The sequence below is a fragment of the Haliotis rufescens genome, unplaced genomic scaffold (genome assembly GCF_023055435.1).
Source record: "Haliotis rufescens isolate VD_foot unplaced genomic scaffold, xgHalRufe1.0.p SCAF_11, whole genome shotgun sequence".
Taxonomy (NCBI): domain Eukaryota; kingdom Metazoa; phylum Mollusca; class Gastropoda; order Lepetellida; family Haliotidae; genus Haliotis; species Haliotis rufescens.
In genome coordinates, this window is record NW_025963791.1 from 32002439 (window position 1) to 32020316 (window position 17878).

At 39.6% G+C, this 17878-nt stretch overlaps 1 protein-coding gene across 8 annotated transcripts in view; it reads right to left on the reverse strand.

Moving 5' to 3' along the window:
- LOC124132524 (ras-related protein Rab-37-like) overlaps positions 1 to 17878 on the reverse strand; it is a 156946-nt gene that overhangs the window by 12176 nt on the left and 126892 nt on the right. For 5 of the 8 annotated variants that reach the window (XM_048392569.1, XM_046496467.2, XM_048392568.1 and 2 more), the window contains exon 2: positions 8512 to 8622. The exons of 2 other annotated variants lie outside the window; for them this stretch is intronic. In XM_048392569.1, the coding sequence (XP_048248526.1) occupies positions 8512 to 8622 (111 nt within the window). Of the gene's footprint in view, positions 1 to 8511; positions 8623 to 12229; positions 12341 to 17878 lie in introns of those variants that run through there. One more of the 8 variants, XM_048392571.1, reaches the window with a different exon arrangement.

The window sequence follows — 17878 nt, forward strand, 5'->3', positions numbered from 1 at the left end:
CTTGCTAATTTCCTTATCTCACGGTCAATATGGGTGTGAAACCAAGTCTCACATTATCTAACCAGTAACGTACCTGTCAATTTCCCTTTGTCTAATTTCTCGAAACCTTAATAAAACGTTCTTTTATCCATGATAAGAAATTGGTCAACTGTTCCCATATTAATTTTGTCCTCACACTACAGACTAATTGCTGCAGGCAATCAACACTGTAATTGACCAGTGTAATCAACAACTGTTATAAACGACAGTGTAATGGACGACAATCTAGCCTGCGGCCCAGGGAGGCTATCAAGGATGTGTGGACGGGGGCGAGGACATATTGCCAAATGATTGTCTTGTCTGGGTGATTGAGTGGACATCCATCTAAGATGGCCTACAGAGTATTATCAAAGCGGATGTGAGAACAAGCTTCTCGGGAATTCATAACATATTGCACCCTGGGATATCCATTCAGGTATCAATATCATCAAGGTATTGACAATCGGCGTACTTAGAATTACTGTATTCTCAACTAAGAATCCCATGTGCTCGGGAGGAGGCTGAAGATGTGGGGGGGATCACCCCGAGAGAGATTTACAGTCACTAAAGATAATCCCCACCTGCTCAACAGCGAGCATTTAACATAAACAAGTTGAAACTGTTGTAGTGATAAACTGAGCTGAGCTTTCGTGAGTCAATAGTTCAGTCAGCTGTATCCAGTGCAATATCCTGATTTCTGAATAAAGCAATACTTATATGAAGTTGTTGACCACATGATCAACAAAAATATTTAACAAGCATCATCTTCCTTTGTTGAATGATGATTGAAAGAGGTATATCAGTCTACAGTGTTGTAAGTACATGTGTATGCTCGTTGCAAGGATACGTAGTGCACTGTATCATGCAGGCATCTCTCTTCGACTTCTATGTCAAATTTGTAAGGCCAAAATTGTTTTTAAACTTGGTTTACAAATCCAAAAATTGAAATGTGAAAAAAGGAAAAAAGAGAAGGAAAAAAGGTGTTATTTTTCTTCAGCCAATCAGAATTATGTAAAAAGTAAAAAACCAAACTCATTTACTTTTGCTGTGGATATCAATAACTTGAAGGCATCTGGCCTGCTGTCCACTGCATGCTCAAAGATAAAAAACCCAAATCCAGAAACGAAATAAACACAAAAAACAACAAAAGTCTGGCCTGGGTATGGTTGAAACTATTCTTTCAACTCTCATTGTTTCAGCATGTTCAGTATGATTGAAAGTATTATTCCTATATCCTAATTCAAATATCTATGGTTTTTACACAAACACTAATGATTCAGCTTGCAGTCTTGTACAGTTTCTAAGGTTGAAAAGACCACACTGAAGTACCAGTCCAAGTAGAGAGATAATTTATGGATAACAACTTCCTTATTTACTTAAATGTCCAAAAATTATCTCTACTTTGTCATCCGTCAACTTCTAAGTAATGCCTATCTAACAATTTAACTATAATGTTGGATTATAAAGATACGGAAGAATGTCAAAAATAACTACAAGTTGAAAGTATTCGTGCTGCTTGGTATAAAAACATATTTACAACAGTAACTGATGACAAGAATTTTCAATTACTTTCTGCTTTGAGAACATGATTCTGATGCCCCGACATGCTTGACATGTGTACGGCATGCTTGACATGTGTACGGCATGCTTGACATGTGTACGACTTGCTTGACATGTGTACGACATGCTTGACATGTGTACGACATGCTTGACATGTGTACGACATGCTTTATGCCCTGACATGCTTGACATGTGTACGACATGCTTGACATGTGTACGACATGCTTGACATGTGTACAACATGCTTGACATGTGTACGACATGCTTTATGCCCCGACATGCTTGACATGTGTACGACATGCTTGACATGTGTAACACATGCTTGACATGTGTACGACATGCTTTATGCCCCGACATGCTTGACATGTGTACGACATGCTTGACATGTGTAACACATGCTTGACATGTGTACGGCATGCTTGACATGTGTACGACATGCTTGACATGTGTACAACATGCTTGACATGTGTACGACATGCTTTATGCCCCGACATGCTTGACATGTGTACGACATGCTTGACATGTGTAACACATGCTTGACATGTGTTCGGCATGCTTGACATGTGTACGGCATGCTTGACATGTGTACGACATGCTTGACATGTGTACAACATGCTTGACATGTGTACGACATGCTTTATGCCCCGACATGCTTGACATGTGTACGACATGCTTGACATGTGTAACACATGCTTGACATGTGTTCGGCATGCTTGACATGTGTACGACATGCTTGACATGTGTAACACATGCTTGACATGTGTTCGGCATGCTTGACATGTGTAACACATGCTTGACATGTGTTCGGCATGCTTGACATGTGTTCGGCATGCTTGACATGTGTACGACATGCTTGACATGTGTTCGGCATGCTTGACATGTGTACGACATGCTTGACATGTGTTCGGCATGCTTGACATGTGTACAACATGCTTGACATGTGTACGGCATGCTTGACATGTGTAACACATGCTTGACATGTGTACAACATGCTTGACATGTGTACGACATGCTTTATGCCCCAACATGCTTGACATGTGTACGACATGCTTGACATGTGTAACACATGCTTGACATGTGTACGACATGCTTGACATGTGTACGGCATGCTTGACATGTGTACGTGATGATCGTCTTTAATCTCCACTCATTAATGTCACCCCAAGCCATGTGAAATAGCTTCAAGCATGGTGAAATGGACATGAAATAGACATGGTCCCAGGAGTTGAGTGACACATGTCTCTGCTGTCACTCTGTGCCTAGTTTCATGGTGATATATAGGTACTTATCTTGTGCTGATATACAGCAGCTAGGCCTGGGTCAACACTGCATGTACACTACTCAAGACAGGTTAAAAACACACAGTTTGAAGGCCGTGTGTTGCAATACCCATTACCCATGACAGACTTACATAGTGGATGAAAACAGAGCCTAAGAAATGGACTTATTATTAATATTAATAATACTATCAATACTATTAATATTATTAATATATTATTATTTTTACTACCAATTTTATCACTATTATTATTAACTACAGTCATATAAAAAAATTGGGGGTTCTTTAACTTTTGAGTAGTAGCATATACAATATCATACACTGATCTTTGTCACATTTTTTTTCCGTAAAAGGCGACCATGCTTGTCGTAAGTGACGACTAACAGGATCAGGAGGTCAGGCTCGCTGACATGGTTGATGCATGTCATCGTATCCCAATTGCGTGGATCTATGATCATGATGTCAATCACTGGATTGTCTGTCAGGACTCGACAGACTGCCATCATATAGCTGGAATGTAGCTGAGTACGGCGTTAAACAACAAACAAAACAAAACATACTTATTTAGGATTTTATCAGTAAATTCAAACCATAATCGTATTGACATGACATTTAAGAATCCTGCATTCTGATACTGACAGCTATTTCTAATCTACATCAGACTATGACTCTGCTGATGACTGCATCTCGTTGAAAGGAAATATTTAGTTAGAAGTACTTGTATGCAAACCCGTCCAAAAGGTAATTTCAAATATTGATCTTACTTCATAAACACTGCTGAATAACATGTTGTGGTTCCAAGGTCATTTAAAGTAAGTGTGGCAATATATTTTGGCCACAGCAATTTAGAATCTATTGTCATTTTTAACATCTTCCCGAGGCAAGGGAGTTGACTGACTATAAAAGTTTCGTTTCGTCCCTTGACGAACTAGGCTGAAATTACTGAGTTATATTTTGGCTGGACTAAAGAGTCTATGCATAGTCAAATCAAAAGCATTTTTGATCAATTGCAGGATTTGCAAAGCATGTTTACCGTCAACATAGCGTCAACTGATATTTTCCAGATCTTATGTTTTTAATCAAGGTGCTCATGTGATTTGATGCACTTCGCGAAGTGAGACCTTGATCTTAATTATTGATCAGATTGTCTTCACTGGGCGCAGCCATTTTGTTTGAAGAAATGCAAGTGATATGAGATGTGGAATCTGAGGGAGGGACATAGAAGGGACGTCGACATAGAAGGGACATAGAAGGGACACAGAAGGGACACAGAAGGGACAGAGAAGAAGGGACATAGAAGGGACAGAGAAGGGACACAGAAGGGACACAGAAGGGACAGAGAAGGGACATAGAAGGGACATAGAAGGGACATAGAAGGGACACAGAAGGGACATATCTCCTAATAGCCACTTGTGGCACTACGATCAAACCCAGAAATTCTGCCCTAGTTCTGCAAGGGTGGTAACCGGTCTTTTACAGTCAGATAACCCCCTTGCCTCCGGAAGATGCAGTTTCAGTAATGTCGTCACAGTTTTTGAGCTATTCAGTCATGTCTATTGTCTTTTACACTACAGTGCTAGGACTATTATATAGGGATAACAGTTTGAATAACACTCAAAGGATATATATGCGCTTGATGATTTTATTATGTATTTATTCTTATTGACGTGGTTCGCGTATTATGGTGTAAATCATATGTAGGAGATATACAAGCAAGCATAAATGTAGATTAAAACCAATCGTCACTGATCCCTGGAATATGTCCATCAGACACAACCAATGCCACACCACTCATCACGTCCACCACCACCAAGGAGTTTGCATCTGTCATTGTGAATGGAGATAAATGGCTCTGTGTCTCTGTTAAAAGCTTTCAATCAATTCGTAATGTTCGGTTTTGAATTAAATACACATTTTCAAGTATATATATATCTAAACTTGAGACAACAGATGTTGATCTTCTACTATCCAAAATTGTAATGAAAACATAAGTCTGATTTTCCAAAATATTAATTTAGGCAACTTTTTAAATTTTATGTTTCACAGATTTATTCCAGCTTTTACTCAAAAGGTTGGTTGCAATAAAACTAGAAATAAATAACTATGTCAATCATTTATTTATTAACATGAAATTATTCTGCCACTGGGATTCTTGAATCACTGATCATGTATTGATGTAGACATGGAATTAAGATATGTAACATTTTATATTGTATAAGAGGTTCTATATTATCAGTGGGAGACAAAATAAAAATAAATATTTTCATGTTGAATTTATTTCTTTTCGTGCTGCTTTTCAGTAGGTGCGGTGGGCCCGTGAAACAACAAAATAAAAAAATGTGTGGCCTTAACAGACACATTCCATGGTTCTAATGAAGTAAGATACTTCTTAATGGATACATCATCATTCATCACTCATACCATACACAGCAGGGGAAATGGTGTTTGGACATGGCCATATTTAGTAGTTCTTGAAACGCTATTCTTCTGTATTCAAATCAATCATCAATGCTGAGAAATACACACAAGGGCATACTATTAAACCCCAACTTCCATGGATAAATGCTCGTGTGGTTTAGGCATCAGATGAAAATTCTTCCATAATCACCTGCTGGTTTAAACATGCAGGGTTCTAAACACCTACAGCTCTTTAAGCCTTGATTATCATGACCCCTAGGTGGTACCAAGTTGGAGGCAGATGGGGCAGTGAGTCAGAGTTGATGTGCAAGCACACACACAGACACACCCACACCCCCACCCACACACAGAGACACACCCACCCACACCCACATAGATACACATCCACATCCACAGACAGACAGACACACACACACACACACACAGACACACCCACACACAGAGACACACCCACAAACACCCCCCCCCCCCACACACACACACACACACATACCCCCCCACATAAACACACACCCACATCCAGACAGACACACACACACACACACAGAGACACACAGACACACAAAAACACACACACGCCCACAAACACCAACCCACACAGACAGACAGACAGACAGACACACACACACACACACAAACACACACCAAGACAGAAAACACACACACACACACACACACACACACACACACACACACACACACACACACAGACAGACAAACACACACCCACCCACCCACACACACAGACAGACAGACACACACACGCACACATAGACACAAATATTTTTCGGCATGAGTGAGCGAGACATTCCAAGCTATTTTCATTTGTTGAAGTCAAAGTTTCTGAATCAAGGTGGAAAAACAGTGAAGCCAATTTTTAAGAAAACTAACTTTGATTGGCTCAAGCATTCATACATCCTCCATTTGGATTGCCAGTAAAAGTTGAGAATAGAAATCTTCTTTGGAGGAGTTGTGAGATCTTCACTAAGTGAGGTAACATTATAATCGTATCTAGTAAATGATCTCATTTGATTGAGATTGCTACTTCACTGGTTCATATACGCTATGTTCTCCAAATACAAAGGACTGCAATGAGGTGAAGTGGTCAGGTGTGTCTATTTAGAGTCAGCTAATGTGTCCCGTGTACGACTCACGGAAGTCAAATCAGCCTTATTCTGTGCAAGACCTTTTCGCGAACCCTACCACTAACGAACATTTTAGCAATGTGTGTCTACAAGGGCTGCGAGGCAAGAGATGTAATAGTTTGTCTTGGGGATATTTCATAAACGGATGGGAATGCTTGGTCACAGATATAGTCCCCCACTGGTTTTAAGGCATAATAAGACATCTTGCTAGCTATTCTGTTCAACTTCAGGTAACCTCTTGAGTTTTAACTGACACAATGACACTAGACATGTCAGAAGCAGGACTTGCCTTTATTTGTTGAGTGAAAGTAACGATTATAGTACATATCATTTGATAGTCTGGTGGGGGCTTTGAATTTTATCAAACAAAAACATTTGTCCCAGAAAACGCTTAAAAAATAACGCTTCAGACTCTTGAAAAAAATATTTTTCTGCCACAAAAAAAGCATTGTTGCAATATGGTTTTTTTAAAGAAATACTTCAGCTCAAAGTATTATCCATAAAAATATCTGATTTCGCAGCTGCAACTGAAACAATCTATTTTCCATCCGAAATCCTAGCCCAGGGGATCACAGGGGAAGAAGGAAAGCAGTGAATAGTAGCCTGGGAAGTATTGACGATGTGTCACCCACGCCGCAAGGACACAAGAGGTGTGGGCTCTGACTATGCTGAAGATATACCAACACTTCTTTGTAACAGATGGAAGTTGATCTGGAATAACTTATCACCTGAGATGAGGTCATAGTACATTAACACCATCTGTGCAGGCCTCTCTCCTGTGGTTGTAATACTGCCTGTCAATATGTTTGCACTGACATAACAAACACAGATTGCCAGCAGTAATGATCTGTGAAAGGCAATGGGGAACTGGGCTATATATAAGTCCTATTTGCTCAACCATGGCTGACATATATGCAGTCATTATCCTGGAATGTTAAATGGTGTTTGTGTGACAGGCATAGCTCCGTACATTCAGAAATATTTGCTGATTGATGGTAGTGTGCGAGTCTTGGGGTTGGTTGGTTGGTTTGTTGTTAAACGCCGCACTCAGCAATATTCCAGCTATATGACGGCGGTCTGTAAATAATCGAGTCTGGACCAGACAATCCAGTGATTAATATCATGAGCTTCGATCCACGCAATTGGGATCGATGACATGCATCAACCAAGTCAGCGAGCCTGACCACCCGATCCCGTTAGTCGCCTTTTACGACAAGCATAGTCACCTTTTACGGCAAGCATGGGTTGAGTCTTGGGGTGTTGGGGAGGTTCCATCCAAACTGTGAAAGGAAGGGGGTGGGGGAGAAGGGGGTGGGGGAGGAGGGGGATGGTGGGGGGGAACTGATAAGTAATTCTTATTTCAGTAATAAGGGAGGATGGCTCGTTAACATAGAAGTGAGAATCTATGATGGATGCGCTAATGACGATCTACATACATAAATTACTCTCCAACATTCATAGATACGTGAATGCGAAACAGTGTGTCACCTTAAAAACAAGATTTATTATTTTTATAAACAAAAGTCGAAACAATATTAATTTACATGAAGTAATTGTTTGTTTACAATATACACTCAACCAACATGTCATTCTGCATGCCATGTGTTACTTAAGGTCTGGAAGCCTTTCAGTATGACTTGATGGCTATCTCTAAAACAAGCAAGGACCACAGGGCCAGCTGTTCTGCCTTGGATTTGCCACACGGTTCAGCCAATAAGATAACTATAACTGGGTGACTATCCAGCTAATGTATTCCCACAGTTGTCATGTCCAAATGCTCTAACTGAAATAACAACCATGAATCACCAGTACTGGGATAGCGATCTGTTTACCCTTGAATTGATGAGTCTGTCATGATCGAACAAGCAACTGACATATCAACCCTGAAACTGAATACATGTGACATGAAATATACATGATCAACTATAAAGCTGCGTGTGTGTATATCACATACATTTATCTCCAAACATCTCATGACATCAGTTTGTCACAACAGCTTACAACACAAACCTCAATCTTTTTATCAAAGATGTAATTTTATTCGCTGAATCTCCAAGTGACAAGTGTGAACAATATGGAGGGCTGTCTTACCCTGAAGTCTATACCAACAGTAGAAATAAAACTCCCTGAGAGAAAGGTGCCGTCTTTAAAGCGGACAAGGAGGCATGTTTTCCCTACACCGCTGTCACCAATCAGCATCACCTGAAACAAACACGGAAATAATCGTTATACATCTGCACCCCAAATACATGAAAAAGATATACCGTATTCGACGTAATAAGCGCCATGCTCTAATAAACGCCCTTGGCGACATTTGCTAAGATATTGGCTAGTGAACAATCCCAATTAGCACCCTTTCCGATTGATCAATGTACACAAGACTCATTTATTCCCGTATAATACGCACTCATGTATTGTATGCACCCTTAATTATGGGCATTTAATTCTGGAAAAATATATCTGTCGTACATAAACATTTCAGGCTGTCAGCATAAACCAAGATATTTATCTTTCAACTGGGCGCTTATTACGTCGAATACGGTATCTTAAAGAACAAATCAGTTTTGATTTTTTTTAAATGTTGTATAATCGTTATAATATAAGAAATGCTTATCTAGACAGAGATTATCAAGTTAAAGTCATGGCTATGGTTCTAAAAATCTGTATAAGTGAATAAGCATTGATTAAGTTTCAGGTCATTTTCATCATATACTGAACAAAAAAGGATAGGGATAAAAAAAAAAAAAAAGTTTATCATAAATTAAAATACTGTATTTTCAGTAGTTTTGAATATCAAATAAATTCAAAGAGAAAATAAACTTGAGAATGTGCTCCAGTATATTATTTTGGGTAAATCTGTATATGGCTTTTCACATCCTGATATCCAGTACACAACCTCAAAAAGAAGTTTCTAAGTGTCTGTTTGATGTGATTGTAACCTCATGAGTGGCTGTTCTAATGATAGCTATGGAGCATTAGTTCTGCAAGTTCACTGCATTCAGACCACCTGTGTGTTTCACTATTTTCAGAAACTTTTGTTTTCTGGATTCCAAAAGATTTGTAGCCAATTCCAAAAGAATTCAGTTCTCAACTTTTATCAAATACAACTGCTGTGGTGGGAAATGTTACCTGCACTGGGTGCAACCTGGCTATAAAAGTCACCTGCACTAGCAATGTTTTACCTGCACTGGTGCAGCTTGGATATAGCGAAATCAATCCCTGGTAAAGAAATAGCTGGAACTTAACACTTCAATGACGCTTACCAAAAGCCAAAGAGTGAGTGAGTGAGTTGGGCTTATCGCCGCTTTTAACAGTATTCCAGTTATATCACGGCGTGTCAGCTTAATCTGGGAAGAAAGCCCCAAGTGATGCAGGTCTCAGACGTTTACCACTTCGGTGAAACCCACGAGCACGGGTATGGTGCTGACAAACCTAGAAACATAATCGGGGCGAACCGGGATTCGAACCCACAATCATAGGTTTCTGGCGTGCCCAAGGGACGCAACTCTGCACAGCGAATCGCGGCGCCTTAGACGACTGGGCCACCTGTGCCCCCCAAAAGCCAAAGAACAATCATTAATTCAGCATATGGAACAAACTGACAACCCAGTCAGTCTAAAACCACAAGGCTTCAGGACATTAATTAATCCCAATACTAGAAAAATAGTATCTCTTCTTGAAGGAGATTTTCTTCAGCAATCATAATTAATAAACAAATTCATCTAATGAATTGGCATTTTGCATGTCTGTTTGCATTTATGTCTTTTGTATAATTCATTGATCAAACCCTAATGACTCACCTCTGGAGCAAAACTGACAGTAACCATGGTAATAATGTGGATGTATCCATACATCAAACATATATATAATTTGAAACCACAGAAATTAGTAGCTACATACATTAGCAGAATCTTTGGCATACTGTTTGCAGTCTTATTTCATCGACTCATAACTGGGTGATTATAGTTATAAGCCGTTTTAGCAATATTCCAGCAATATCAAGGCTGATGACATCAGAGTGAGTGAGTGAGTGAGTATGTCTTTAAGCTGCTTTAGCAAAATTCCAGCAATATCACTCTCTTGGGAAAAAATCCAATGAAGTTATATTATTATTATATATCATTATCATTATTATTATTATAAAATATTAGTTACCCAATGAAAAATGTCATAACCCAATTAAAATTCAAACCGAACAGTAAAAACTCAATTGCTCAAAAAGTTATCTGGAGCTCTGGTTTCCCCCCCAGACGACCCCTCTGTGCTGCCTCACTACAGGAACAGTCCTTGTATACAGAAGTGGATAGCATGGGGCAGGTGGATAGCGGTAGAGAGTTGGTCAACATTCGTGATCAGTATTTCAGTTTGATGTTGGAAGAGGCTCCAGGAGAAGTAGGTCTTAGATGAATACCATTTTTTTTAAACCACAAGCACTGGTATGGTGCTGACAGACGAAGAATCAGGCGAGTCTCAGATACTATGATCAGAAGATCCTGGCAGCTAAGGGACACAACTCTAAACAGTGAGTTGTGTCAAGATAGACCCCTGGACCACTGAAGTGGTATGATGCTGATCATATTGAATATAGGAATGAAAACACAAACAGACTCCTTGAAATGACATGTGTGGCTGTGAGATTCCCACTATTTATCCTATATTACCGGCCCAGGTGTGCTGTATCAGAACTTTCACACCTGTCGTTCACTCAGCATGTGTTAGGCAGGTGTTATGCAATACAGCGGTATGACAGCTAGCTGACATTATTTCCTGATACGTCAACATTGATTTACACCAATTTGAACAATATTCCAGCAAAATCAAGGCATCCATAAACAAATATTATTGAAGAAGTTTTCACCTCCAACCTACTCATGAGCTAAAGACAAAGTTACCAGTCATCAATGAATGATATTCTACAAAGCTATGTACATGAAGGTAAATACACCTCTGAACAAATTGTTAGCAAATGTCTGATAATCTGTTTAATACAGATAACAAATAAAAGGTTTAATTGCAACCATAAATATAATGACATATTTAATCCTCAACCATATTAATATATCCATAATTGTTTGAACTTTTTAGACCCAAAGGCTGACTGGTCACCTGATCAGTATCTAACACTATTGACCAGAGGAAAGTACACCCAACACCAGCCTTCGACTATACGATGCATCACCTAAAGTACCTGCTGATATAGAATGATTTGATAATGTTCACTTAAGACTAAATGAAGTTAAAAGCAAGTGCACTTTTGAGTAATCCCGTCTTCAGTCACCCCGGTGCTACCTTTGATCCCAGGACTTATTTCTGGGTTTGGTTGCATGGCCTGTTGACGTGCAACGCTGACACATAACAAAAAAATATTCTATTTCTATAAATACACACATTATCAAAAAATCAATACGATAATGTCTGATAAATTAGCTTCATAAATCGCTACATCCGCTCAAGGCTCACCCGGAGATGTAGGTTTCATTAAGTGCAGCGGTGGCCTATCACTTTGACCAGTTGTGTATTACCGATATGACTGTTAAATGTCAGCATACCATTCCGCGACTTACGAGTTCTAGAAATACATGACGTAGAGTACAGAAAATATTTGAAAACCATTCCTTGAAATAACTTCTAAAAAGTTCATGACATGAAACGTTTTATTTTGGAGCCATTAGAATGGCGATGTTGATTTACAATTTTAAATCAGTTTCTGGTTCACAACATTCAAACTCTGTCAATGTCATGCATAGCAATTACACAGAAAGTGAAATATACAAATTGTGTATATTAGTGAGAAATGAACAACGCAAACCTGCAGAAACTCTGTACGGATACAAGCCAGCATTCCGAAATCAAGGCATGGAAACCATCCAATATGGAAGAGAAGCAACGACCACACATCACCACGTAATTATGTGTGACACTGGCAAATTACACTGTTGAGGACGCTAAGTGGAAGCTATTGCAACTCACGCCTCCCTGTACATTAGGCACAAGCTGGGAGACTCAGACGACACTAAATTTTATGTTTTACAGATTTTGATTGTAAGACCAATTAGCACAGGCAGGTTGAAATAAAAATATGTTCGTGTTGCTAACTATTTTATTCCATGTTTTTAGATGTTTTAACCTGGAGATTCAGACAGCTTAGAATATTTCTAGGTTAGGCTGTACATTAATTACACTGCTGGGTAACGTCATGTATCATTTGTGTTCACTGGAAGAGAATTCATTAATAATGTCATCATGTTAACGTAGTCTAATTTATCTCATAGTGATTATAAGCTATTCTATGCAGACATTTTACAAGACTCAGGCGGTGCAATCTTTCACAAGCCTGGACTTGTCTGATGGCATCATGTTCAGTGACCAGTGTTGATACATGGACAATTTGACCCGTGAAGATGCGGGGTAGAATAGATCTTCAGCAACCCATGCTGGCCGTAAAAGGCGAGTATGCTTGTTGTATGATATGACTAACTGGATCTGGAGGTCAGGCTTGCTGACTTGGTTGATGCATGTCATCGTATCCCAATTGCGTGGAATGATGCTCATGTTTTCAGTCACTTGATTGTCGTGTCCAGACTCGATTATTTACAGACTGCTGTCATACTGCTGAGTGCAGCGATAAAACAAACAAACAAACAAACAAACAAAACATGGACAATTTGCAGCTGAGTTTACAAGACAGAAAGAACATTTACTGGACTCAGTTTCAGACAGGTCACTGAAGTTGCACACTGAACTTAGCTGTGGTTAAAGGTTTAAGACTATGTTATGTTGGGATCACCTAGCTCTAAACCGAGCTTTCAATGCCGAGTCTGACAATTGTTTAACAAAAACATACACAAAGTCCATCTTATCATGACTTCAAAGAACCCTGTTTTATTCTGTAATAAAATGATACTTCAACCATAGTCTCTGGAGATGTCTTGTGCTAGCTCATAACAGTTTTGGGATGTATGTAAACTTAAGAAAAAATACAACTTTAAAGACAACTTCTGGTTTATTGCATGTAGTGACGTTTTGATGAAGATTCTTACAGCGATATCAAGTTAGAGTGACAACAACCCAGTGATGACAGTTATATACATCACTTGGTTGTAGTTTCTCCAACTTGATTACAGTGTAAGAATCTACATCCAAACGTCGCTGTATGCATTAAACCCGAAATTGTTATCCATAAAGTTTATGTTTTCATAACTACTTACCAACTTCTAGAATGCCACTCAAACTGTTATAAATAAACTTGTATGACACGAACATCTGCAATGCAACAGCATTCTTAAGTGAGTGAGTGTGGTTTTACGCCGCCTTAAGCAATATTCCTGCACACAGTGTACCCATGTCGGGAATCGAACCCAGGTCTTCGGCGTGATGAGCGAACACTTTTAGCACTAGGCTACCCCACCGCCCCACACCCTCAACTGTATAGTCTATATCACTTGCCTCCAACTACAGATAGCTCCATACTTGTTCTATTGTCCCAGTTAACAAGATTTCACTCTTCAGGTAATCCAATAGACCCATTGTTTCAATCAGATGTTTCTATCACAGACAGGAACAGACGCCATGAAACCCAGTCAGAAAAACATCAAATTTTCCTTCATACTATCATTGCAATAGCTATTTTGACCTAAATCTTAAAAATACATTGCATGAACCATTTTTCTCTCATCAGTTGTAAACAATTAAAGGAATAAAACACTTTCCATATTCACATAAATCTCTGCTGTAAGCAGTCGATTGTACGATTCCGTCTATACCACAAGCATGTGTTTACGAATCACTATCAAACAGCCATTTGTGTCAAATGTTTAACAAAATATTGAAGGCTGAAACAAACTACCATCGGCTCTGTCAATGTTACCGGAAAAGTTAGTATTTTATTTATGGCCTTATCTCCCTTAGTGAAAGCACTGTTTGTTCTGACCTAGTCTTCAACCATGCAATTCCCGTTTCCTGTTCCAAATTGTCATGGGTTAATTATACGTTCTCTGCAAATACAGCTAAGAGCCTCCTTCATGAAGAATATGGCAATAACCAAACAATTCTCTCCAGCAACCTAACACATGATTTAGCAGCATAATGTCTGCCGGGCAGCGTGGGCGGTAATGTGACTTGAGGATTATATGGCATAAACGACATACGTAGATGGAGTAGCAGGAAGTTCTTGTCATCAATAATAGTTCTACTGCATGGATATGTACCATTCAAAATGTCGAAATCTTTTGTCTCAACAAAGGAAAGTATATATTTTCTCTGCTATATAAATTGACACCTACTTGACTTTATTTCGTAGTCTAGACAACTTAAATGTCAAGAAATGATACAAGCATCACTGATCTTGATGATGAAATGTTTAAAAAAACCTTTCCATATTTGTCTGCTGATGTTTATGCAGAAACGCTGATCCATCAGACAGGTCTTGTAGGAGTGAGTGAGTGAGTGAGTGAGTGGGTGGGTGAGTGGGTGAGTGAGTGAGTGAGTGGGTGAGTGGGTGGGTGGGTGGGTGAGTGAGTGAGTGAGTGAGAGAGTGAGTGAGTGAGAGAGTGAGTGAGGTTTTATGCTGCTTTTAGCAATAATCAAGCAATATCACGGCGGGGGACACCAGAAATGGGCTTCACACATTGTACCCATGATGTCAGAAACAGAACCCAGGTATTCGGCGTGGCGAGCGAACGCTTTAACCACTAGGCTACACAACTGCCCTGTTTTTTGTAGGAGGAAAGGAAACTAGTGCAGGTCGTACAAAGTGGCAAGCATTGGTACTGAGCTGTGGATCATAATCCGATCATATGCAGGATTCCTACCCACATCTATCTGCTCCCAGCACAACAGAGCATATCAAGACACTCTGTTCCAAAAGCTTTTGTGTCTACTAGCTTGCACCTGTCACTCAACACCATTTTCAGTAAATCTTAGTTTTAACGTATGGATTTTTATTAGTAAAGCTTACTCAATCGAAAGAAATTTTACTTGACTTGGGCTAGAGGCTAAAGTCCTAGACTTTCAATCTACAACTACATGAATCAGGTGAAATAGTCTGGTAATATGAGGGCAGCCTGTAAATTACTAAGTCTGGACGGGCAACACAGTGATTGATATAATGAGCATCAATCAACACAACTGGGATACAATGACATGTAATCAGCCAAGTCAGCGAGTCTGACAACCTGATCCATTCAGTCGCCTCTTACGACAAGCACTGGTTTGCTGGGGGCCTATATTCTGACTGAACTGTGCTGTTCTGAGCTTATGTTAGTTTTAAGCATGCATACATTGTACATTGTTTCAAATTTCTTTACATTTTTTGGTCAATATTTGCTTATCATTACAAAATAATCAGATTAGTTTGTTGCAATGATGACAAAATAATTTACGTTGTTTTTGTCCACTTGTACACAGAGAGAGTTGGGTAGCCTAGTGGTTAAAGCGTGTCATGCCGAAGGCCAAGGCTTGATTCCCCACATGGGTACATTGTGTGAAGCCAATCTCTGCTGCAATCTCTGGCACTAGACAACAACAGTACCCCAGATACTTTCTGTATACACAAATCAGGGCTGGGAGTCCTTCCTGTTACACAAATGTACCTAGTTACCTTACTGTTACACAAATGTACCCCAGTTACCTTACTGTTACACAAATGTACCCCAGTTACCTTCCTGCTGCACAAATGTACCTAGTTACCTTACTGCTACACAAATGTACCTAGTTACCTTACTGTTACACAAATCTACCCCAGTTACCTTACTGTTACACAAATGTACCCCAGTTACCTTCCTGCTGCACAAATGTACCTAGTTACCTTACTGCTACACAAATGTACCCAGTTACCTTACTGCTACACAAATATACCCCAGTTACCTTACTGTTACACAAATGTACCCCAGTTACCTTCCTGCTGCACAAATGTACCTAGTTACCTTACTGCTACACAAATGTACCTAGTTACCTTACTGTTACACAAATGTACCCCAGTTACCTTACTGTTACACAAATGTACCCAGTTACCTTCCTGCTGCACAAATGTACCTAGTTACCTTACTGCTACACAAATGTACCCAGTTACCTTACTGCTACACAAATATACCCCAGTTACCTGACTGCTACACAAATGTACCTAGTTACCTGACTGCTACACAAATGTACCCCAGTTACCTTACTGCTACACAAATGTACCTAGTTACCTTACTGCTACACAAATGTACCTAGTTACCTAACTGCTACACAAATGTACCTAGTTACCTTACTGCTACACAAATGTACCCCAGTTACCTTACTGCTACACAAATGTACCTAGTTACCTTACTGCTACACAAATGTACCCCAGTTACCTTCCTGTTACACAAATGTACCCAGTTACCTCACTGCTACACAAATGTACCTAGTAACCTTACTGCTACACAAATGTACCCAGTTACCTTACTGCTACACAAATGTACCCTAGTTACCTTACTGCTACACAAATGTACCCAGTTACCTTACTGCTACACAAATGTACCCTAGTTACCTTACTGCTACACAAATGTACCCAGTTACCTTACGGCTACACAAATGAACCTAGTTACCTTACTGCTACACAAATGTACCCAGTTACCTTACTGCTACACAAATGTACCCAGTTACCTTCCTGCTGCACAAATGTAGCTAGTTACCTTCCTGTTACACAAATGTACCCTAGTTACCTTCCTGTTACACAAATGTACCCAGTTACCTTACTGTTACACAAATGTACCCAGTTACCTTACTGCTACACAAATGTACCCAGTTACCTTACTGCTACACAAATGTACCTAGTTACCTTACTGTTACACAAATGTACCCAGTTACCTTACTGCTACACAAATGTACCCAGTTACCTTACTGCTACACAAACATACCCCAGTTACCTCACTATTACACAAATGTACCCAGTTACCTTACTGCTACACAAATGTACCCCAGTTACCTTACTGCTACACAAATGTACCCCAGTTACCTCACTATTACACAAATGTACCCAGTTACCTTACGGCTACACAAATGTACCCTAGTTACCTTGCTGCTACACAAATGTACCCTAGTTACCTTACTGCTACACAAATGTACCCAGTTACCTTACTGTTACACAAATGTACCCAGTTACCTTCCTGCTGCACAAATGTACCTAGTTACCTCACTGTTACACAAATGTACCTAGTTACCTTACTGCTACACAAATGTACCTAGTTACCTTACTGCTACACAAATGTACCCAGTTACCTTACTGTTACACAAATGTACCCCAGTTACCTTACTGTTACACAAATGTACCCAGTTACCTTACTGCTACACAAATGTACCCAGTTACCTTACTGCTACACAAATGTACCCAGTTACCTTACTGCTACACAAATATACCCCAGTTACCTCACTATTACACAAATGTACCCAGTTACCTTACGGCTACACAAATGTACCTAGTTACCTTACTGCTACA